Source organism: Thunnus thynnus, chromosome 21 (assembly GCF_963924715.1).
Source record: "Thunnus thynnus chromosome 21, fThuThy2.1, whole genome shotgun sequence".
Taxonomy (NCBI): Eukaryota; Metazoa; Chordata; class Actinopteri; order Scombriformes; family Scombridae; genus Thunnus; species Thunnus thynnus.
In genome coordinates this window covers 8,145,074-8,170,651 of record NC_089537.1, presented here as the reverse complement: position 1 = coordinate 8,170,651, position 25,578 = coordinate 8,145,074, and the positions used below count along the sequence as shown (strand labels likewise).

General features: G+C 41.4%; 1 protein-coding gene across 1 annotated transcript; it reads right to left on the bottom strand.

Annotated features, from left to right (window-relative positions):
* Nucleotides 1–353: 353 nt before the first annotated feature.
* On the bottom strand, nucleotides 354–24,312 carry si:dkey-192l18.9 (F-box/LRR-repeat protein 7). The gene is made up of 4 exons (XM_067577795.1): nucleotides 23,875–24,312; nucleotides 19,518–19,607; nucleotides 2,550–3,167; nucleotides 354–1,831 (listed from the first exon to the last, which is right to left on the bottom strand). Exons 1-4 carry the CDS (start codon nucleotides 23,909–23,911, stop codon nucleotides 1,095–1,097), a joined length of 1,482 nt encoding a protein of 493 aa, XP_067433896.1. The 5' UTR covers nucleotides 23,912–24,312; the 3' UTR covers nucleotides 354–1,094.
* Between the last annotated feature and the right edge of the window lie 1,266 nt (nucleotides 24,313–25,578).

Here is a 25,578-nt window from a genome sequence, read left to right as displayed (position 1 = left end):
GAAGGCTTTAAAAATGTAACAACTTACACGAAACAGACATAAACAGTCTTTCAGTTCTGTCCCAAAAAAACCTGTGCATATCGCACAACCAAAGGGCAAAGGGTGCGTTCACCACTGTATTAGGTTACAGGCAGATTTTATTCGACCAATGATGTGAAAACAGGAAGCACCTTTTCCTATCCTGCCCTTTGAACTCACACACCCGAGTCCTTAAAGAGGAACACAACATTTTACAAACCATTATACGGTATTCCTAAATATCCCCAGTTACTTTAATAGCTCAAAAATATGTGCAGACTTAAATCCTTTAAGACTGTAATGAAGGGTTGAGTAAAACACTCACAGTTGTGGAGGCGGATTTTGAAGAAATTTATTGGCACAGTTATAGCAGCAATGTGTTCTTGTTTATTTCAAACAATGATCCCATACCTGTTTGTCTCTTTTTGGCAGTAAAAGTCCTCTCGGTAATAGTAACCTTTAATTAACAGAACCTCAGATGACAAATTGATGACATTTTGAGCTCAGTTGAAGTGATTGTCAGTACAATAGCATAAAGTGCATATGCACACAACATAAAGAAAGTGAAACTGAGTATATTTTAAATCACCAGATCGGTTTTTTTTTTTTGCTGCTTTGTAGCTACATTCTTAGTGGTTTATTCTGATGATACTTACTGTTCATAAATAGATGTAGTAATGTAAGATAATGATTATGTTTCAGGGCCTTAAGGTGATGATGAACTTTAAAATAGAATATATTACAATGCTTTTAAATGGTAACACAACTGTACCCAGTGCTCAGTGTTGTAGCATGTTGTTACATTGCAAATTGTGATGTTGACAAAAAAAAAAAAGTAATATACTGAAATACTGTACTTCTCTGCCTTTTTTTACAGATAAATATGTTAAATACATTCTATGGAAGTATTTTCAAAGGACAGCATTAACAGCCACTAAGCGTATTTAAAAAGACAAATTCTGGCAGTATTGCACACCAGTTTTCAACCAGTTCTGACACATCAGCCGCTACCAACACAATAGCAGGAATATTAGAACATCCACTTGTCAGAGGACCAGTCCGAAAGCTCAAGAGTTTCAATAGAAAGCGGGGTTTGTGTGCTCGATGACACAGCGCCGGCAGTGGCGTCGGACAAACCGCAGTGCCTCTGGCGACACCTCACAGTCCTGCACGTTGAGAAGCTGCAGTTCGCAGCAGTTGGCTGCCAGAGCTTTGAGTCCTCTGCCTGTTACGCTCTCGCACGCTCTGAGACTCACCCGCCTCAGGCCTTGGCAGTACATAGCCAGCTGCTCCAGACCACTGTCCGACACCAGCGGGCATTTACCCACATCCAGAGACTTGAGTTTGGGGCAGCTCCTGGCCAAATGGCCCAGGCCGTGATCTGTCAGCCCCTCACAACCCCTCGCGTTCAAGTAGCGCAGTCTCGGGCAGTAGCGAGCCACGTAGCGCATACCCACATCTGTGATGCGGGTGCAGTGGGCCACGCTCAGGTAGCGCAGGCAGCCCTCCAGTCGGGCGACTTCACGCAGGCCGAAATCCCCCACCAAGCGGCAGTCACTGAGACTCAGCTCTCTTATTGAAGGGCAGTGGAGAGCCAGGTGGCGCAAGGCTTCATCAGTCAGTCTGGTGCAGCGACGCAAGTACAGGTGAGTCAGGCGAGGGCAGTGGGCCGCGATAGTTCGCAAGCCCTCATCCTCAAGGGAAAAGCAGTCGGTCATGTCCAAGTAGTGAATGGAGATCTGCTGGCCATGCATGGGGGACAGCTGGAGCGAGGCCTCTTGGGTTAGGCTGATACATGTCACCTTGGAGCAGCCTGGAGGAGGAAGAGGAGGCAGAAGTTATTTCTTCAGTACATACTGGGTTTTTTTTTTCTTTTTTCATTGGAGACTCATTCTTGGGGTTAAGCTCACTTATGATTCGCCACTTGAGGGCGCCAGAGTAAAACTATTTGGCTTTATGCCTGCAACTAGAGGCATGAAAATGTTTGAGTGCAAACAACTTGAATAAAACCAAAACTGTGGTCAGTTTTCAGGGGAAAGAAATCAAAGACCAATGTCCTTAACAGTTAGAAAAATTGAACTGATTTCATTATTTTCAGCCTTCTAAATAAAAGCCATACATTTTTTAAAGGCTATTTTTACAACAAAGGGCTTACTTCCTGGTGCTAATGGTGCAGACTGTTGCTCTGCCACCAGAGTCCTGTCTAACTCAATGTTATATGTGTCACTTCCTTAATGAAAGCAGCAGACTGCTCCTCTTACTCATGTTGAGGTAAGTTCTGCTTTCAGCTAAAGAAAGCCTTTCTTCTCCCACATGGGAGCTTAAGGTTGGCAGAACTTCTCCTGCTCCTCTAATGATTTTAGCAGCTTTAGAAGAAATGACTGAGGAGAGGAATTCTTTGAGGTAAATCCACACTTGTGCGTGATGTAAGGGTAACAGCCACTCCTTAATAAAACCCAGTAAGCCTGTACTTGGCCTGTAATCAAGCAGCTTTGATTGATTTTCATAGAATATGACAATGTGGTATTTACCTGAGAGGTTCAGGTGTTCCAGGTTGGGGCAGCGGGACACCACCTCAAACACAGCCTCATTGGAGATGTTATAACAGCCAGCAACCTCCAGATGTCGCAGCTCAGGACAGCACTGAGCCACCACATGCAGCCCCCGGTCAGTGAGCCTCTTGCAGCCGTTGACCACCACCGTCTCCAGGGTCAGACACACATTCGGGGTGTCTTGGCACAGCCGGTGGGTCAGGACTCTAATGGCGCGGTCGGCGTGAAGCAGCTCTCCCGTTAGCCGGATGGTGCTCCACAGCCTCGGGTCCCATGCTAGGTTGTACCAGCGGCGACACACCCGCGCGCAGCGGCACAGCTGATTGGTGGGGAGATGGGAGAAGATCTGCAAAAGAGTGTGGTCTGGGAGGAGGTCGATGGGGGCGTGGTGGTGGCTTTTCGACTGGCGGGAGCGCGTGTGGGTGCCGGGCTGAGGGTGGACAACGGCAACTGTCTCGGCAGGGGCGGAAGAGGAGGAGGAGGAGTTGGTCTCGTGGCCATTGCTGGAGAGGGCAGGCGAGGAGAGAGAGGAGGACTTGGATGGCAGGATAAGACCAGGGCTGGGGGTGCTCAGCGTCCGTGTGCTGGAGTCTAAACCTGAGTGAAGAGGGTTACAGGACAGGTATATAGGAGAAAGAATGGAAACAAAAAAGAGAGGGACAGACAGAGTTACTATCTGAGGTCAACTCTGAATGTGGAGAAAACTTCTATTAAAGGAAAACTTCACCCTCAGCGTTTAATATCATTCGTTTGTGATGTTCAGGACATTCCAGGAATTATTTTGCAATGGATTCTATAAAGTTTTGCTGTACTTTCCTTAAATCTGACTCATGTACCTCTACTTCAACTAGTAATTTCCTACATTTCTCAGGATGACTCTTAACAACTAAAGCAAACGCCTTAAATGCATTCAGTGACTGTGTTGTCATCTGTTGGTTTTACAAGGGGGAGAACAGCTAATGCTGATGCTGTTAGTAAGACCATTAAGGCGAAAGTTTCCAAGCAAGGAAAAAATAGCATTGCTTCTTAAAGGGCTACTCCACAAAGTTTGGAAAAACTTTATGGAACTTCGGTCAAAATCAACGCAGCACGGATCAAGATATCCTGACTTTAATCCATCCTTGGATCAAGTTCCAAAAACACTGGATCCTACATTTCCCATAATGCAACATTTAACATCTTTTCATTAGAACGGCACTGCCTGGTTAATGTCCCTAACTTTAAAACTCCATGTCCCCAGTTTGTAACGCAGACTTCCTTTTACAAATTTGCGCTCTTTAAGCCAGAGCTGAGACCCCTTCATCAGGGTTATTTTCTGACTCCATAAAGCTCCTCCTTGATGTTAATAGTTCTGAGAAAAAAAAGTTGAAAAAAAAAAAAAGATAAAGCTCCTCCAGGACCATAGAAAACATTACACGACTGCTTTCAAAGGTAGAGTATTACATAGCCTTACTTTAGAAAAGTGTAAATGAGGTGCAGCGTCCCTTTAAAAAAACATGCCTTGCACTGCATTCTGGTCTTTTGAGGCCACTGTTATTGGGGACGTTGGTATAAATTCCTTTTCTTCTTGCTGCATGACTCATCAATGTTGTGTTTTATTCTGAAGGACTAACACCACACTCTGACCTTTACCACTGCTGTTTTAGATCACGGAGATTATTTCCTTGCATTATCCGTCCTAGAAACGACTCAGTGTCACAGTATAGTTTTCAGTTATCTGTGGGAATAAGACAAATAGACAAAAAGTCAAGAAATAGGCTGAGAAGTGCATGATTCATCATTATGGTGCCATAACCACACCAGCTTTTATCATCAATTGAGAAGAAGAGTTTCCATGGATCTTGTTATCATGTTTTGAGATGTTTGGGGAAAAAAATATGTCACATTTATCTTCCAGGCGTTTGGGCAGCAGTCATAGGGCCTCTTCATCAGATGAACTCTGCAAGCTTCAAAGCGAGCAGCTGAGGAGTTTGCTGCTGGGGCTGACAATGGACGGTTAGCCCTGTGTAAACACTGAGGCCCTCCTGACAGATGTGCGCTGATTGCTGCCACGTCTAAAGACGCAGCTGTGTGACTGGATCCCATCACCGTGGCGTGAGATGGTGCAGCCCTCCACCTCCGTCGGGTCAGGGCGTTGGATCTGATTCTTGGGGTCGACTCATCACACCGGGACACTGAGTGCTTTCCTCTGATGCTATCAGTGTCTCCTCATCACCTCTCTAATTCGTCTTGTCCAGTCTTGAGTTTAGTCAGATTGATAGTCATCACTAAAAGCATTTCAAGAAGTTACAAGTATGATGTCACTTACAGCTGTCCAACTATGGCCAAAAAAATAGCTATCATGCTATATGTTTGAGACACTGATAGTTACTGATGAGACTGGGTCTCAGGTGTCTCGTCTTTTCATTCTTCTTCAGTGTGTTTTCTCCACAAAACATACAGAATGTTGAAACTGTTCTTAAGTTAAAGCTGTATTAATTGATTTATGGCCACTTGGGTGCGGTAGCCCAAATTTTAAATACAACATTATCATCTTATGAAGCTGATACGGCTAATGTGTTAGCAAACAGTTGTTAATTTACTCATCCAGCAGTCACAGAGCAACATTAGCATTCATTTGGAGTGGAGTTTCAGTCCATCTCCTGAATGTGAGTCCAATATTCACCCTCGTTAGCTCTGGTTTGGTCTCTACCAACTCCTGAGGAATATCCAGCTCCTTAACTCCTAAATGTTCCACTAGATTCACGAGCTAGTTGCTAACTTCAGTTCAGTCTTCAGTCATTTCTCTTTTTTTTTTTTTTAACTACAACCCTAACTGCCTGAGAAGTTATAGTGAACCAAAACAGTTAAGTAGCAGCTTTAAGACCAAAACAATAAGCTAAAAGATGCTAAAATGCTCAGCAGAGCTGAACTGTGAGGTTAGGTGATAGTTCTCTGTGAGTTCACTACAAGCTACTTCATATTACCAAAAGTGATCCATTAATAGAAAAATATTTTACTCAAAATATAAGTTTTTATAATTAAAAATGTGGACACCAATTGGCCTGTTTTCACTATAGTATGTTTTTTAGGAACCTTTGAACTCAGAAACTTTACTGGCCTTTCGACTGTAGCTGCGCTTTGTGTTTAGCGCTAATTAGCAAACATTAGCACGCTAACATGCTAAAGTAAGATGGTGAGATTGTGAACACAGTAAACATTATACCTGCTTAACATCAGCCTGAGTACAGCCTCACAAAGGTGCTAGCGTGGCTGCAGACTCAACTACCACAGAGCTCGTCAGCTATATGGGATTTTTGAGGTGTTAGTTTTCAGTGTTGATAGTGATAGTTTGAATTGCCTTACATTGTTAGGCATACCTACACTTTTGCCATCCATTCCCTACATTTGTAAAGTCAGTCATGTAGACTGATGCATGACTGAACCATGCTGGGTAAGAGACGCTTCTAGACTGATCGTCAGCTGGTTGTACACAGTATGTCAGCATCTACATGACAAATGGACAGCATCCTGCCTGTCATGTGGATTTGTGTGCTGGGACAGACAGCTGGGCAGTGACATCGCCCATACTACTGTCCCTGCAGATCTGAATTCCAGACCTCGGCTCAGTCTGCCTCCCAGCCCGCCTCTGATGACATCCACAGACCGGTCCTCTCGGGAAAATGTCCTCCAACTCACGGCTACTTTAAAACTCCCTCTTGTGCGCCTTGAAACTCTCACTCGCATCCAAATTCGGACAAAATGAAGTGTCACTGTTAAAAATGCGCTGCATATTAAAAATCTGTAGCGTCTTGTGGGTGGTCTACTTGTGATTAGTTCAAGGTTAAATGTGTATGATTATTTCCTTGAGGTCATCTAGCTTATCTTGGCCTGCGTTGCTCTCAAATGACTTTCTCTGATGATGATGCTTTTTTTTTTTTAGCTTAATACAAAAGATTTAATAGTCTGAGGTCATTATAAACACTTCATCTATTTCAAATTTCACACACCTGTCCAAATATGTCATGTCAGTGGTGGTGCTGGGATTTTTTATTTATTCAACCACATTATAAATATTGCAAAATTCCTGAGTTAATACCTAGTGTTTGTGGATTTATCAAACATAGCTGGAATCACACAGAGCTATACAAACAAGTGGAAATCAGCATATTTTTGGCATCTAGTCCAATGGAGTGCAAAAAATGTAATGTTTTCAGTAAATAATAAGAATATTAATGACATTGTGTTAAATATCTATGGTTATAAAGGGGATCAGTCCTTTGGTATCACAACACAAAGATCTACACAATGCCAAAATCATGACTGATGAATGATTTTTCACATTTCTTGAGTCATTAGTTTTGATGGATGAAAGAAGTCCGAGCTAATGAGACGGACTCTGCACGCAGGAGACAAACTCATCTGCCACTGGCTTAGGACTGACGTTCAAATTGCGTAATTACATGTGTTACTGATCAGAAGAGTTCTCCGATCCCGGAGAAACACGGTGCTAATTAGACTACATCCACCCCCTTTCTCTCCGAGACACACTTTCCCACAGCTGGTGGGAAAAGTTAAATGAAGGCAGCTTCTCGGTTGTGCTGGATTTCAGATAGATAGCACCTTGGTCTCTCTAAGGAATGTGCAGATGTTCTGTATCTAGGGTTTTCTGGTGAGTGAGGCATGTGTTCATTAAATAATCACATAATCATTAGGGCTGCAACTAATGATTATTTTTATTATCAATTTTTTTAATTAGATTAGTCACTCAGTCTATAAAAATGGTGAAAATGATGATCACTGTTTCCCAAAGCCCAAGGTGATAACCTCAAATATCTTCTTTTGTTCCGACCAACACCCCATAACTAAAGGATATTTAGTTTGCAATCATAGTGGACTAAAAATACAAGAAAATATTCACATTTGAGCAGCTGGAATCAGAGAATTTTAGCATTTTTTTTCTTAAAAAATGTTATATCTTATAAGAAATGTATAGTTTAATTAATTTTCTGATTTGTTAACATTGAGCTTTTCCTTCACATTTTTCATACTTTGTCACCATTAAGATAAAAAATCAATTTATCCTGATTTTTTGTATGTGACCAGCTTCCTCTGTTTGTGTGTGTGTGTGCAGGCCTGATTTATGTAATCCTATCTACACAATCCATGCATTTTCAACCCACATTCTCAAACAGCACATATTCTTAGCAATTAGGCAGTCAGTGCTTTCTCAAGAGTAAGACAAACACACTGTTTCAAAGCCATGCAGATACTGGCTACATAAATGTCCAAGAAATTCAATTCATCAGGTACAGGAAGCTTATTGTCAGGCCTGCAGTGGTTGACATTTTTGCTCTCAGAAGCCTCCATCTTTAGGATATAATCTAGGACTGCAACCTGCATACAGAGTGCACCTCCCAAATATTCAACTTTCTCAAAAATGAGACTGTAACTAATAGTTCTATTAGTCAGATTGTCCAACCCCAACAAAGTCAAATTTATTCAAATAAAAACTCCCAGTTGTATCAGTTATCAACTTCACTGTTGGCAAGCATGACAGCTGGGATACAAAACTGTCATCTGACAAAAAAAATCTCAAGTTGCGGTCCACTCATAAGCTTTTTTTCTGGAGTTTTTAACCACATCTCAATTAAGTGGACTTTAAGTTGGAATTATTTGATCAAACTATTTCCAAGATCCATGCTTAACTTTTAAGCCAACACAGATGAGAAGTCCGTAACATACATAGAATCATAACAGTTACTGAACTTGCATGGCAACGCTTTCATCTCCATGACGACTGAGCAAACTCCATCCACTGATACGACTGAAAGCTCCAGAAGAAGAAGCTAGTAAATGGACTATGAGTTGGGATTGTTTTGTCATTATTTACTGTTGTTTTTTAGTGAATTATTGACAAGTTCAGATCATTTATTCGCAGCTCCAAAGTCTAGTGAAAGACTGAACTGTAACTGTTCTGTTACTCTCAGTTACTGCTTAAATCTGTATAAATTAACCGGCGGTGTCGTGTTTTATATCTCTGTATCACTTGCAAACCTATCATTAACAGAACAAATACCATGCAGCTGTTAAACTTCTCTTGAAGGCGCTTTGAGTGCAGATGGTGGAAGACTCAGTTTGGTTTGGGAAATCAGAGGAGAAACAGTGGAACATCTGGTCTTTACCCTGGACAAAGAACAACAGAGCAGTGGTGAAATGAAAGAGAAACTCATGCATTTTGAATGCGCATATAGCCACAGCAAGGCATACTTGGCTGAAATCATTTGCCACTAATACCAAATCTATGCTGATCCGCAGCACTGCCGCAGCAGGATTCCATTAACATCAACTTAGCCTTACTTCTGAGACACATCTGGATCGTGCTTTGATACCAGAAGTTTAATGTAAATCAATCGGAGTGATCACTGAAAAGACAAGATGCCTGCATGATGAAGAGGTGCAGCTGGATGTTCAGAATGATGTCGCCTTAATGACAAAAACCTGATGAATTTTTTTTTTTTTTAAAGTAACGCACAAAAACAGATTTGAGGGCCTCAAAAAGAAAATAGGGGCAAGAGGAAAAGAAAGAGGGAAGATAAATTGGCAAAAGAGCCTGCAGACTTTACCAGAGACAGAGACAAGTGCACAGGCAGGGTCAATCCTGACTTTGGCGCAGTCTGGTCATAAACTAAAGCTATAGGGATTCTTTTCAGGATCTTGCAGTGCTGTGAAGTTCTGCTAAGACCCTGTCTGGAGCTAGCAGGATTATTACTGCTGCATCTGGCAGAATAGACCAATCCATTACCTCAATGCCATTAGCCCGGTGACATGTTCACTGTGCTCCTCCCCTGCCAAGACCGTGACAGGGTGTGGTGTAGTGCATGGGAGGAAATTGAGAGATGCTTTCTACTCATAAGTCAGGGAATCAAATCAATACAAGAAAAAAAAAAAAAAAGAGAGAGTGTCAGCTAATTAAAAACAACCTGGCAGCTGGGATTTGACCGAAAGAGAATCGAAAACGCAACAGATTTATCAGCACTAAACGGTTACATGCTCCAGTTTTTTAAAAGGGAAACATCCGACTGAGAGAGAGAACTCCTGGGATAAAAAACATCTGGGTCTGTCTTGGGTTTTTATTGAATACATGGAAGTTGATATTACCGTACAGTGTGGCGGCTGGGCTATCAGCAAAGCCTTCACTACAGGAAGGTCTTACGTCACTGGACAACCTGAAAGACAATAGGGCCTGCTGGTTCCTTTACAATGTGCACACTTGGACAGGAAACAGACTCCTCAGCTCCGCACAACCCCCATAACTCCTCAACTTCTAGACTGCAGCTATTCTCACACTCACTCAGTCTCAAGATTCATTTCTGAAGCTTGTGCAGCACCAGATTTTGGCTATAAATGCGCCACGCTTTCCCCACAACACGTCTAATTTCCTCAGAGGGAGTTTTCAGCCTCTTAAAGCCGTTCCACACTCTTGCCCTTGTCACTTTATAAATCCTCAGTCGAAGGGGGACGGCAGACGTTCAGCTATCTCAAAAAAAAGCCAAATTTAAACTCACTCTTTCACAAATGAGCTTTTGTGTTTGTCTATTCATCACAGCGCACATTTTCCAGAACAGAGATGACAGTCCAGACTCCAAAAGCAATTTAGCATCATGCAAGACCGATCCGGCCTTTGGCAAATCACTGACATTCAAGCTGACGTCATTTTTTTTTTTTTTTCTCTTTCTACAGGTTGTTAAAGCAGGGACGTCAAAAGATGAAGAAACAGAGAATCGTGTGCATGAGATGTCTTTCTGTACAGTTTATCCTTTCTGGCAGTTGTGTGTGAGAAGGGTTAGAGTGTGGAGTGACAGTCATGTTAAATGACTGAGGAGGGCAACGTTGGCTTCACACAGCACGGAGAAACTGCACATCAGACAGGAATGGAAAAGCGAGTGCTGGCCCAAACGGTTGATTTGGTTGTGATGAGGAGCAAATGTAATGATCTCATGTGGTCGAAGCAACAGAACAAGGGAAGTGCTGGAACTTTTGCGGTTAAAAACTCCTGACAAAAAAGGGTTCACTTTAACTGCATTAAGAGGTTATTTTGTCTCACAGGGTAGAAGAGAATAAAACTCTCAACTCTCAAACTAAAAAAGGTCCTTTATAAAACTTCAGTTGATCAGTTAAACTGAGCTTTTTGCAGCACTGTGCATGGTTGTGACTGGTCTCACACTGCATATAATAATATTTATATGTAGATTGAATGCCATAGTGCATGCCACAGTCCTAATAGTCACCTCAAGAAACCTGGACATTTTAATGTCAATATGTCTGGGCAGGAGCTGGAAATACAAACTCACCAGATGGCAATTTTCTTAGCAGCTTTTCAGGTGGAAAAAGACGTCAGGTGGGGTTAAAAAGGTTTAAAGCATGACTTATTCTGACAAAGAAATCTTTGATTGTTTCTAGTTTAAATGAAAGGTTTGACATTTTGGGAAATACACTCGTTTCCTTTCTTGCTATATTAGCTGGGAGGATTGCTATCCATCTCATGTCTGTCCATAAATATGAAGTTACAGCCTGGACATGGTTACCTTAGCCACGATTAGCTTAGCATAAAAGACTGGAGGCTGGGGGAAACAGCGAGAAACAGCCAAGAAATAACTCTCCCATGAATCTCCCTGTAAAACCAAAACTTGTTGTTTTTAGCCATGTTGGCCTGGCAGTCGGTCGGTCGGTCCAGCACTGGTCCAGACTGAAATATCTCAACAACTGTTGGATGGACTGTTATGATACTTTGTACAGACATTCATTTTTCCCTCCAGGATGAACTGTAAGTGATCCCTCAAATTTTCCTCCAGCTTCAAAATCATCAGATCAAACGTTTAATTGATCCAATACATTGGTTTATGATTGAATACTTGCAAAAGTAATGAGATTCCCATCATCCCCAGCTGAATTTCGTGTTCCATTTGCTAATGTTAGCATGCTAACACTGTTAACTAAGATGTGTGCTGAGCTTAGTTCAGCCTCACAGAGCCACTTGCATGGCTGTAAACTTGTTACATTTTTGTTTGTCTGTGGATTAAACAAACCAGACATGTGTTAACTAGTCAAATTTAGAGAGGAATTTGGGGAATTTTTTAAAACTTTGGACCCCTACTGCAGTCTTTATGCTAATGAATGTGCATGCTAGCTAAAGATTGAGCATACAGACATGAGAGTGGTATGCATCTCATCTAACTCTGGAGTAGAAGGCATATATTTCCCCAAATTTGTCAGAATAAATCACGTAGGCCTGTCTTTATTAATTTACACCTGCATACCACCCAGTGAGTTTATATTTTCAATATTCTTCCTGTACCAAATTTTAAGAAAGGCTGAGTCACTCAAATTTTCAGATGCTGTGATTGCGAACCCAAGACGATGGTTTTTGATGTGGTAAGTTTAAACCTGAGTTATCAAATAAGGCGAAAGCTTTGACAACCACGACAAATGTTTCCTCCTTCTACTGCGGCTGAAGTCAACTCTAACTCGCTCTATATGACTGAGCCACAAAACTGTTCTTCACTTGTTCTGGTGGTTCTTTAAAACACACAATTCTATAAAACACAGTTTATACAACCAAGACCCCTTGAAGAACTCTGTCTAGAGAGAAATTTTCCTCTCATTTTTGTAGCATTGCATCCTCAGCCACAACTGACACTTCCCAGCTTACGTAATGAAACAAACCACAGAATCAAAGTAGGGGAGGGGGGAGTCCACCGTGTCAGTTTAGCTGGTCCACAACTGTGGTCATATTGCCACATAAAAGCCCAAACACCCAGGTGAATCACAGTAAAAACATTACTCGCGAGCCAAAAATCTTACAGGAAGCGAGCATGTGTTTCGGGCCAGGTGGCGTCTTTCCCAACTCCTGTCAAACATGCTCCTGTAGTAGAATTGAAAAATGTGACCCTGTTGAAGAAAATGGCAAACGCATTCAAAACAACAGGGCCAGCGCTTCCTCCCCGAGACGAGAGAACGAGAAGACCGAGCCGTAATCAGAGAAGAGTTATGAGATGGTGCACTCTGCTCACTGAACTGCCTTTTCCTTCCCCTCCTCCTCCTTCTCCTCCTCCTCCTCCTCCTCCGATAAACTGCTTTCACTTGTTTTCTTTTTTCTTTCACCGCCTTATTCTGTGCTTTTTTGCTCAGATTTCCTGGCTCTAGGAACGGTAGAAAGGAAGGGGGAGGAGCGAGGACAGCTGATGGAGAAAATCTGGGGGAAAATAGCGTTGGCATTCTTTTCCTCTCTGTGTTCTCTTTACAAAGACTACTTTCCAATTTCCAATGAGGTTTGGAAGAAAACCACTGATATTTCTCATTACAATTGCTGTAGACTTGTTGAAAAAAAAAAAAAAAAGTTAAAATAGTTGCAGTGTGCTGCTTTGTGTAAGTCGAAATGGGGAAAAAGTGACAGCAGTCTACAAGAGCATTCCCTCTAATCCTTCATAGGTAACCAAACATAGTCAACAGTCGATCACCTGTCAAACATTTTCCTTCAGTAACAGATGCTTCCTCATCTAAACAAACTTCTCTGCCTGTTTGAGAACTTCCAACGCAGCTGTAGAGCTGCAGGACAAAGTTTAACCAAGACTTCAAAAAGATAAATTTTCCACAACAGCTTGAAGTTTGCCCGGCGTTATTTGACTTAGAAGATATACTGAAGTAATGACTGCAGATGAATGATAAAAGTTACATTTACAACTTAAGTGGAGGATAACAACTTAAATCTTTTCTCAGCAGTGAAAATGTCCCGACGGCAACGACACACACAAACACCTCGCTGCAGCCTCTTTCACATTTGGCACGGCAAAAATCAACAATGAAACACTATATATCTGGTTAAGTAAACACGACGAAATGGGTCATCAGTGCGTGGAGTTGGTTTACAGATGAAGTGTGATATATTTGTTGCCCTTGGGAGGGCAAAAATATTAACATGTTGGAGACAGGAGTTTTCTGAGCCGAGCTGTTTAGACTGCACAGTGAAGAACAGCAATGTGGGAGTACTGTGAACCGAGACTGATCAATATTTCATTGTTTATTGCTCTAATATTATTATATTAGAGCCTGTGAAAAAAAAGGAAAAGCATCAGTGTAACAACATGACATTTATGTCTTTTGAGACAAAAAAACAGCCAAAATATAACAATCTTTTCACACTTGGATGAGGGGAAAAAGTTAATGTATTGAAAAAGTGAAGTTGTGATGAAGTCTGAAGAAAACTGATATTTTAAAATGCAACTTGACATTGCAGAACATGTTTCAAGGAATTCATGTCATCCTGTCACTTATAGTTACATGCTTCCACTTCACCAGAAAGTTCAAAAAAATAAAAAATAATAAAGAATAAAAAAAACAGCAGCAGAGTCGAGGGTGTGCATAGCTGTAACGTTCCTGGTTGGAGTCCAGACGGGGGCTCTTGCTGCATGACTCCTCCCATCTTTATGCTATTACCATAGCATAGCCGTCCAATGAAAACACCGTATTCCCAACTTTGGTGATTTTAAATTTTTCAGATAAACGAAGTTAAATGTTCCTTTACGAGTTTATAAAACCGCTGCGTTTTTAAAGAGTAACACCCGCTGAAAATCTTGTTTTTACTGATCTCGAGTGGTTTAACATTCCACCTTGCCTGAGCGATGCACGATTGCACACCAGGACTCTGTGATGTCATTGTCGGGGACGGTTACAGCGCACTTCCAACCACACCCAACAAAACAGACTTGTGCACTTTGAAACACTGCACTCCTCAAGCTAAATAAACCATTTAAAACCTTGCTGGATCTGAAAAAATTCATTGTCACAAAGCCTAAGCCTAGGACGAAAACTCTATATTAAGATCAAAGCAGCAAGGAAGTTAATTGTTATCTTGTATTGATTGTATTGATGTACTGATTTCACAACAGAGTGCCTTAATAACATAATTTATGTCTGATTACTCCATCATGGCGCTTTAAATCTGTGCAATGATTTGACCGAGAGACACATCAAGAGTACATGTTTAACCTCGATCATTCACAGCTTGCATTCTTTCATGACATGCATGGCATGCAAAGGTAATCAGACAGGAAAACCTCCTCCTTGACTTTGCTATGTTTACATCTGTGCGCTGATGACCACTTGTGCTCATATTGGTGAGTGTCACACAGCAGATGTTTTATGTGAGAAGGCAAAGAAAAATCTAATATGCTCATCTTTCTTTCATGCATCTTACATGCGGAATCGGTCGGATTCCACTGTGATAAAATGAACAAATTGACTTGCCTGATGCTTATTTACATTCCCCGTTTTTTGGCCTGATATTGTGCAGTCCGGTCCAGACATTAACTACTTGCATAGTACAGCTGTAATGATTGTATGCAGGAAACAGAGATTTGTGAAGAAGTAGAGTCTAAATGTTTACAGTGTGATCTCTTACTACGATGTTGGAAGTGTTGTGGAAGGATGGAGTAAGCTTTTCCCTGTCGCTGTTATCACTTGTTACTTTGGTCCTTGGCAGACAGAGAGGAAGTCGGCACGTTCATTGTTCCCACCGTTCACTGTGTCTCAGTCACCTTCCTGGTGCCATTATAAACGTGTGAAGGGGCTCACCCCGAAGCAAGTCTGCTTTGTCATGATCAACGCCCCTGTGAGCCTGCGTTACATCAGTGGCTAAAACTTGGCACCGGCTCCGGCTGATATAGCAGTATCAAAATGGTATTCAAGAGGCCGAACATCTCAGGGTGTTGTCGGTTTAGCTCCTGCCATGCCTGAGCCACATTCCTAAGGTACCCTGAGTTCCAGTGTGCCAAAGCAAACCCTTGAGGCCCAGACGGGGTCACAGTTTAACCCCTGCTGGGAGATACTGAATTTCATCCCACAGGAAGGATTTACTGTTCAGGACTGTGCCTCTCAGTCTGCAGCTAATAAGCAACTCAACTGGGTCAGGCCACCACAAGCCTGTCTAAATAATAAATGAAAACAGAGACACGTCGCAAAAACTTGCCAGATGACTGCCCAACTTAGTTTGTTTTCGGGAGGAGAATGAGTGCAACTTCCTAATGTTGATTTAGTAGGAATACATGTTGGGCCAGTAGAGGAAGACAGGCAATGGCCTACTTTCCGTCTCAATACGGATATTAGGGTTGGATGATAATTCAGTATTATGGTTTTCTGGCTTTCAAGCAAGCGGCAAACTACCACAGCTTGAGGCTGAAGCCAATGTGGAAGTAAAGTGCGACGCGACCGACCGAGACGATCGCTCCAACTGATTCCTATTCAAAAAGCGTCAACTTCTCTCTAGAAATACTCTAGTCAATCATTTTTTCAATGAGTCTCAAGCGCTAAATTCGGGCCATCTAATAAATGTGCTGGAAATTATTGCTCTATTAGTAAGATTTGATGTCTGCTTGGTGGATGTTGAGTGACAGCTGTGATTGACAGTTGGTTCACTTGCTGCTCTCCTTGGCAATATTTCAGTAAGTTTAATGTTACTTGATTACAATACCTGCCCAGTTAGCACAATTAAGCTAAAATAGCTAACGTTAGCCCAAGTGTGCACCGCTCGGTCTTCCCAGTAAACTAGACAATCCTGGTGAAAAGCGTTGCAGTCTGCAGCCATGACAGTTTCACAGTTTATTTGAAACTGTGCACATGTTACCTCAAACTTACTAACTACATTAATGCAACAGCGACATCACTGCAGCATGTGGACACTGTATAATATGAATACTCCCAGTGTGCGGTGGGGAAACAGCCCAGACTGCTTCCTGATTAGTTTAGTGGACCACAGGACTAGGTGGGCAAGGACCGTGTGATCTGCCTGTGTGTGTGTTTGTGTGTATGTGAGTATGTGAACGTGGGTCCGCGTGTGTGTGTGTGTGTCTTTTTAAGGAGGGGGGATTTGACTGTGGCCGTGGCGGTTCCAGACCATGTAATTACTCCCACTTAGCATGGAGAACAAAATAACAATTTCAGTCATAACACAGGAGGGAAATTATGGTGGGGAAGCCACTGGCCATGGTCTATACTCTATATATTCCTATCTGCACAGGTTGTTCTCCAAGTAGACACATTCAGGACAATTATCAATTTCCCCAAAATACTCTGGGTGCACTTCCAGCAGCTCTTCAATGGACAGATCCTAGTGAGTCAGCATTTCCAGCAAAGTTGAATGTGTAACAGTAATCTGCCTTGTCTCAATGCACACTTACAGGAGGAAGGTACTGCCTGCTCTATATTTAGTGAGGTTAATAAGTGAATTAACCTCCCTAAAACAAACTAATTGACACACATCTCGCGTGAAACCGAAAGAACATCCGACGTCTCGTGAGGAGCTCGCCCGACGCTTTTCTTCTCCGAGAAACACCTTGAAATCTACAGCTGATTGACAGTTACAAACACAGGCTGTAGCTGGTATTTGTTTTCTTGTGGCCGGCTCGAAACCACAAGAATACTACATTCATCATGCCAGAGCAAATTTAAGATTGGTGATGACAATGCATGAGAGGAACTGGGTGAGTATATGTGTGTGAGCGTGCAAAGCAGTCCATGAGTCACTGGTCCGCTCTGAAAAAGACAGGGTGACAGCGGCACAAAGCGACAGCAACAATACAAAGAGACCACAATGTATCCGTGGGGGACTTTGACAAGGTTTTTGGTCAGAATCAATGACTCACTGATTACTTCACTGAGCGCTGAGTTTTCAGGTTTTCTCATCGTCTGACTCATTCTTTTTTCCTTTTTGGAACATGTCCTATCTATTGGATGTTGCTCCCAAAGCCTGTCAACCAATGTGAAACACACTTGTTATGTTATACCTTTTTATTGCTAGTTGACATTAGCCAAAACATAATTAAAAGGTCCTATAAAGCTAATGAAAATCAGTCAGCCTAATGCGGCTATAATCTATATTTTTCATAATACGTATCAAATGACGATGTGTAATGTGAGGGGCGTCGCTCGTAGTGAATTATTACTCGACTCTGCAGCTCTTTGCAGCTTTACAGAGCTTTATACTGAGTATCAGCTCGTTGTTTAGCTGTTGGGCTGCAACTTTACTGTTTCGGTTCACTCTCGCTGCTCTCGTAGCGTATTATTCCGATGCACCAGGCAGGATTTTTAGAACAAAAATGCTCTAAAAACCTGCTGTACACTACCTATTCAGCACCAAATGGCAAACAGACACAGTTAGCAACTAGCTGGTGAACATAGTGGAGTATTTAGTAGCTAAAGAGAGTGAATATTGGACTTACATTCATCAGGTTGCCAGATATATGACTCCAAATGAATGATAATGTTGTTCCGTAACTGCTGGATGTGTAAATAAGCAACCTTTTGCTAACAAGTTCAACATATCAACTTAAAAAGTGATGATAAGTCAATGTTGTGTCCCCAAGAGGCCAAAAATCAGTTAATGCCAGCTTAAAGTTACACTAATCAATATTTTACATTAAGAATGGATCAATTTGTAATGTGAAAGAGGCAGTGAATTAGCACCCTTCCACCTCAGCTCTATTGAGCGTTTTAGCGTCTTGCAGCTAATTGTTTTGGTTTTACTGCCCACAACTTTACTGTTTTCGTTCATTCCCGACACTCTCATCAGCTAAATGTTTCCAGATGTGGCGCCTTAAAAAACAACAGTATGCTACCTGCCCAACACCAAACAGCGGGCAGATAAAGTTAGCAACTAGCTGGTGGACATAATGGAACATTTAGCAGCTGAAGAGCCAGATATTTCCCTCAGGAGTTGATGACCAAGCGTTGTGTTTTCAACTAAACGCACTGCTCTCAAGTGATCAAAAAATGTAATTAATCAGGTTTAGATGTAGAATATATCCTCACAGTGATATCCTACAAAGAGTCAGAGGTTTGTATGCTAAAGATAAGATAAATAAATCTGAAAACGGCCATGATGTTTTTTGAGCATGGGAAAATTATTACAACAATGGGATTTTTGGTCATGACTTTGCTTGGTAAGCAAGTCTATTGTAAAAATAAATTAATAAATTTAAAAAAAGAGTCTGGTTGAGATGATGTGGTCTGCAATTTTTTATACAAATTTCTAGAGAGGACAAGATCAAATTTGTGAGGATACAGCTCCTGGCATCGCAGTGCTTCAGAGTTTCGACACCGAGAGGCGACTCTTTAAAGAGAAGACTTGACTTTTGTAGTTCGTTCTGTTAAGTCGAAATAAAGAAAAAAAAAACTGCCGCTTTGACAGACAGATTGTTAAAAACGTATCAGGCAAATCCACATTCAAGACAGCTGCTGACAGGAGGATTCAAAAGGCATCTGTCAGCTGCAAAGTATTTCTGAATCCACTACAATGAGCATACAGTTTACATTTGTAACACATACTGTACACTCCTTACAAAGAGGAGCGGTTCCCTACGCTTACACTCTGCCAGGGTTGGAAGATTGCCTGGGCAGGCAGGAGGCGAGGAGAGGAGAGAGGGAGCCAGAGAGCTGCATGGAGAGGAGTAACTACGGCGTCTGAGCAGAAGGTGAAGCCCTCTTTCCCCATTTTCACTCCCCACACCTTCTCTATGTCCAGCGAAAAATCCCTCCTCTCTCTCTCTTTCTTTCTCTCTCTCTCTCTCTCTCTAAAGCACATGTACCTCCCCTCCCTGGCAACGTTTTGAGCCTGATACGACCACAGTTTAGATAAGCATTCTTCCACAATGAGAAGCCAAGAGTGTTTTTTTTTTTTTTTTCTTCTTCTTCTTCTTCTTCTAAAACAAAGCCCGAGAAATGCCTTTGGTTTCTGATGGGAGCTGTGAGTTTGTTTTCAATTTAGGGTTATCCCAGGAACACACAGGTTTCTCTCCAAAAATAGGCAGTACAGAAAGTGGATGAGGAGGGAAGAAGGGTGGGAGGAGGAGGAGGAGGAGGAGGAGAAGAAGAAGAAGGGAGGGGAGTTTGGTTAATGAGCACCAGATGCCTTACCTTCGGTGGTAGCCACATTCTTTGGAGCTTTAGTTGGTGTGTGATCTGTGCTCGAACTTATGTCAGAGGAGATGCTTGAGCTCCCTTTACCTGCGGGGGGAACGGGAAGAAAAACAGAAGTGCTATGACACAGTTTGGCAACTTTAAGATGACAAACTGCATCTATGAGCCATGTTTTATCACTTAAACGTCACATATATAACGTTGACTGAATTGTCTTAATGTTTTTCCTTTTGTCGAATCGAAAACGTGCCTTTGAGAAAACTACTTATGCGCTCGATTCCTGAAGAGTCTGTCAGAGATAAAGTGGAAATACGCTTTTTTTCGTGATGAATGTAATGCGGTAAGGAGGTATGAAGTGTAAGGAAATAAAAAGCCCATCGCTCTCTGCTTTCATGACTTTTATGTTCCTCGGTTTTAGATGAAAGGTTAGCCTTGGCACGTGCAACAAAGTCCGCTGGTTTGTTTGAGTATGTGTCCGTTTTTTGATATTTGGAAGAAGAATAAAGTCTCCCCAAAAAAAATCCCCTTCAGCCTTCACTTCCACGGAGGATGAGAAACCCTCCTGCGCAAGATACAAGCAATCACTCTAATGTATGATTATATGTATCATTAGCAGCATACTTTTTAGGCTGTACTGTCTGTATGACTGCCACATGAAAGTGCTTCTCTATGAAGTTTACATGAATTTACGGCTTTTATTTATGAGCTATATGCTTGTATTATCGGATTTAGGTGTTCTGCACGGTCACATAAGAGTGCTAAATTTCAAAGAGGTATTCTCTGCTGCCGGAGTACGACAGGCTTGTCTGCCATGGTGACTGCAGGCTGCCTGCGGAGGGGTTGTTTATGGCATTTCATTCCTCTGTCAGATCATAAATGCAGCTTTGTGGCTTTCCTGAGACTAAGTATGTGCCTTTCACCCAGCACGACAGGCAGAAGAGGTACTCTCAAACAGTCACACCCACATGCACATCAAGTGCAACCACCTAAACAGACTAGACAGTTCCCGAAATAAGTTGTAAATACGAAAGCTTGTGCAAAAAGGGGGGTCGGGAGGAGGGGGGGGGGGGGGGGAGTACGTGCCAAAAAATGCAACCTGTGTCTCCAAACTCAGCCACAAGAACTACACGTGATCACAAAAGGTATACAGTTATTTCAAAAGCAATGCAGCTCATATGAGTATGAATGACATTTTCGCGGTGACATCACCGAGCAGGCACATCTGCCACGGCTCTGAAGTGACTCAGATATTCATGAGGAGCTTGTAGACGTCAACGCGAGAAGCTACTTTTTCTAATATGGAAGCAGGAATCAACATAAGGCTGTGTCAACACAAGCAAAAAATATATTTGAATATTACAGGCATTTCTCTGCGGGGCTGTTGGGTTGAAGCATGTGGATCTGTGCAAGGCCAATTGTTTTCTGTCTTTTGTGGAAAAACAACTTTCAGAAAAGCTCCTGCTTCCTGACTTATGCTTATATAATGTGTTGGTGGAAGGCTGCTGCATAGTTGTGACCAGTGTGTAATTAATTGCGGAGTCACACTTGAAAACAGATGTGGACAGACGGACTGCTGAATACTGCAACTGTGAGTAAGACACTGGTCTTAAGACACTACTGAGATGATGATAAATACTATAAAGATTTTATATTGTGAATAAATGGCATATACAAGAGTGTTAACAGTGAGGTGGAATGGTGAACACTAGCTCACATCTTCTTGTGAAAACTATCCACTGACACTGAAAACGGATCCCTTGAAAAACTCATCTGATGACAAACAATTCTCACATAAAAAGTGATTTTTTTTAATCAGCAAAAGCAAATTAATGCACTTAACTTTATGTTTCTTACAGAGCTGCAACCATCAGTTCGATTCATCAATCAGTCGATTGGCAGAAAACTTTAATAGTCATTTAAGCATGTTTTGAGCAAAAGTGGAAAAATATCACAGCTTCCAGCTTCCCAAATGTGAATATTTTCTTATTTTCATACTTCTCTATGATATATAATGATTATCTTCAGGTTCTGGACTGTGGTCAAACTAAACAAGACATTTTAAGGAGTAATAATGGGCTCTGGGAACTTGGGATGGACATTTTTCACAATTTACAAACTTACCAATTTACAAACCGCATGAATAATCGTGCAATCGAGGAAATAATCATTAGTAGCAGCGTTAGTTTCTTGCAATAGGTGTGCTTGAAAATGTCTCAAGCTGTATTATAAGGGTGAATGTTTAAATCGGGAAAACATAGACATCATCCAGTTAACATGTGATGATGTCACATCAACAAAAAGCAATGAGGTGCGACCATGCCAGGTGTTCACTATAAGTAAATCTAATGCTATGACAGACATGTGTGCAATCTACATAGCCTATATCATGTTTTTTTTTCCACCTGAAGAGTAAAGAAACATAAATTTGTTGCAATTCAACTCAGGGACAAGTTGAACTGAGTCAAACCTGTGATAGAATCTGCTCATATACCTTCGCAGGCTGGATTCCTGAATGCTCCTAGGTGGAGCTGGTCCACATGTTATTTTTAACATCATGAGTTCCAATCTTTTCTCTGCAGTTATTGACTTAGGAAGAGATCACACTGGAATGTTATTTATACAAACATTTCTGCTCTGGAGACAGAAATAATGTGTTTGCAAGAGTCAGGCCACAGGTTTTTTTTTTTTTTTTTTTCCTTTTTTTTTTTTTCTGAATAAGTAATGTTGAAAGATTAGGCCTTAGATTATGAAGCGAAGGTGAGTCTGACTCTCTGCCTGTTGAACTGACATTCCAGGATCATTAATGCTACGGTTGGAGATTTTTATCAATATTGTGTTTTGAGAGTCTTGGATTTTGGTTATCGTAATACTGCAAAGAAGAAAGTTTCATGTCGTCTTTGCCGTGGATTTAAACTGCATTCCAGTTGGGTGAAACAATTTTCCTGAATTTATCTGCGAGCTGAGTGAGATGGACAGTGAATACCTTGCTTGGCTGGCCACCATCTCCACATTACTGATGACCTTCTTTTGTTTTTGTCTGTTTGTTTAATATCTGCACATTATAGATCTGATTTATGTGGTGTTATTAAGGGCGAGTCAATTCTGCTATTTAATTAACTTCTCCCTTGAGATACCTGCTTCTTTTGCTCCGCCCGATGACAACATCCAACATTTATCAGCTGCAGCAGATCACTTATTAAACAAAAAATTAAAAACTAAATTAGGAATCAGTTGTCTTTACTGTTAGGTACATCTGCACAAGCCTCAGCCTTTTCATCATCATAGCCATTTAGTGTATTTTCAAGGCGTCGAATACACATTTTCACTGACACAGGGATCATATGGCGTTGACCGATAATGCACAAAATGGCTACCACATCAAACAACAATAGGTGAAGGGCCTGTGAACAAAAAAAATCTCTGGAATTGACTCTTATCAAGATAAGAATGACTAAGTGCCCACATGCCCAGACACTCATGTCTTCAGACCCGCCTCCACTAAACATTAAGAGACCCACTTTCAGTACAAAATATATGGCATAAATTAGGCTACTTGGTGTTGTCTGATGAACTTGCTGCCCTGCCGAGTCATGTGTTGTTGACTGATGATGTGAGGTGAATATTTGTAGCGTTAAAAATGACTGTACAGAGTTAAAATCTCTGCTACTAATTTCAACTCTTAGAGCCTTAAGTCTTGCATGTCAAATAATAACTTACCTGTGCAAGCTCTTGTTCATGCAACTCTATTATAACACATATATGCTTTTAAACTGGACAATAAGAGCTTGAGGAGTTAATTTCCTGGATAAAAAAATCTAGAGAAATGGCTGCAGTGGGCTCCAACTTCATGCTGCATACAGTTAGAAACAGTTCATTAAGAATATAAAAATGTTTAAAACATGACCACCAGATGTCTCTCTCTTTCCTGAGGGATGAATATGAACGTTGCACATCATTAAAAAGGTATAAAAAAGTAGGTAATATAAAGTCGAAACGTATCAGCACCATATCAGCACATATTCTACTCAACTGGGCGTTTTTTGAATGGGGGTATGGGATAGGTTTAACTCCACAGAAACAGTGAAAACACTTATTGTGTGAAAAATAAAGATATAGAGGGAATAGTGCTAGTTTTAAGCTAGCTAACTTATGTCTGGGGACAAACTCAAGGAAGCTAAAGACACAAGAAACTGCGCATTGCCTTGAATATTTAGTTTAGTTGGACATGAAGAAGGAACAAACGGTGACATGCTAGCATCTTTTTACTAACTAACGTTACAGCATTGGAGAAAACTCCCTCTTTGAAGCGTAATTGAAATAAAAGGCGTTTTAAAGCTGTAATTGCAGCACTTACCCTCGCTTCCATACTGTTTTCCATTGTTCGCACCCATTTTAAAGAATACATAATCTATGCGCAAAACTCGGGTTAACAAAAGGAGTTAAAGTCCAGAGTAAAAGGCAGTCTTTTCCATAAAGATAGACTAGACAGTCAGAGTTTTGTGTTGGGCCGCTAGCTCTGACTCCAAATAGTTAATCCAGATGTTGAACAGAGGACGCCTCAGCATTACGCAAACCTAGAATCCAGACTTCAGCTTCCAGCGGTGCAGACTGGCTATATCTGAACATCCTCAGACACACAGCGTTGTACACACACACAAAAAAAAATCCCGATTCGAGAAGTTTAGAGAAAACTTTGTGAAGTGCCCTAAATGGTAAGCAGCTGTTTATCAGGCTGAGTGCGGGCAATCACAGCGGCCAGACAACTTTCTGAGGACGCGCAGCTCTCGTCCAGTGGATTTGGATTTAAAGAGACCGCAGGCCAGGGAGGGAGATGTGGATATTTAAAAAAAGATAAACCAAAGACAGGCCCGAGACTGCGCCTCAGTAACAACAGCAGAATAAAGATGTAGCCTATTGTTGAACAAGAGCTTTTACAGAGCAGAAGATTTGAAAATTATTTCAGAAAACAGCACTGAAACAGAACAATCGCAGCTTATTCTCTAACAGCAGGACACAGAATGGAAGCAGCCACAGTCCCAACATGTGATTTTCCATTATATATACCTCATTAATATTCAAGTCATCACAGGTGTGCCTTTCATCAAATTCACACTTCACCAATCAGAAGCTATGCCACATAATCTCTTCTTTATTCTGAGGATATAGGCCAAGTGAAAGAAGAGCATGGTCCAACCACACATGCTGGGATGTTTCTATGAATAGCAGTCATACAGGTCATTGGATATCTACAAGTAAAGACTCTGGACAAAAGCAGTTGCTTGGTGTTGACAGTTGACTTAATATTCTGGATACATGTTAAATTCCTTTCTGAATCCACACAGACTATATATTTACACTGGGATAACCATAGGTCTTTACAGAGCTGGTTACTATAGCACTACTATATCTAATATTCTTACAAACACGTGCAATGTTACATGATGAAGATATACGACATGCAAACATAAAACAAAGTATTTCTTATAGTACACAGACTAATCATTTGTGCTATATTGGTAGCTGTTCTGGCTGGCACCCAGGAAAAGCACTGTTGTGCACAGGGTGCTCCGCAGTAATCAAGAGATTTCAGACTGTGGAGTTTCCATCCCACAGAAGCACACAACTCCTACACTTTCACACCAAATTGCATTCATTGTACAAAACATTTTGTCTCAAAAGAGAGAGAAAAAACTGGCTTAGCAAGTGTACTAGGAGTCATCATACATTTCATGTTGATCAATCAAGCCGTATCCTTGATGTTATTTCTGTATCCAACAGAGATTTCTTTTTTTTTTTTAAATTTGCAGTGTGTTGATCTGAGTTTGCTCTTACAAGCTGTCAAGAATGCATAATGTATTTTAACAATGTTTGATTGGCTCACATGGTACTAATCAAATGGGCTCTTGGCTGTCTGAGAGGTCAAATGCCAAACCTCAGACCTTTACAGCCAGCAATCTCTGCCACACTGGAATGCATAGCTAGAAAGACTTCAGCTCTAATATACGCAAGCTCACAAAACTCAACCTGCTGCAGTTATAAAGCATCTCTAGCTGACAGC

Excerpts from the sequence above, each read along its gene's own strand:
- si:dkey-192l18.9 (XM_067577795.1), bottom strand. The coding sequence starts at position 23,911 with ATGGGTGCGAACAATGGAAAACAGTATGGAAGCGAGG. Across the intron at positions 19,608-23,874 it reads AAAACAGTATGGAAGCGAGG|GTAAAGGGAGCTCAAGCATC; the intron begins GTAAGTGCTGCA and ends TTCCCCCCGCAG. Across the intron at positions 1,832-2,549 it reads GGAACACCTGAACCTCTCAG|GCTGCTCCAAGGTGACATGT; the intron begins GTAAATACCACA and ends TTCCTCCTCCAG.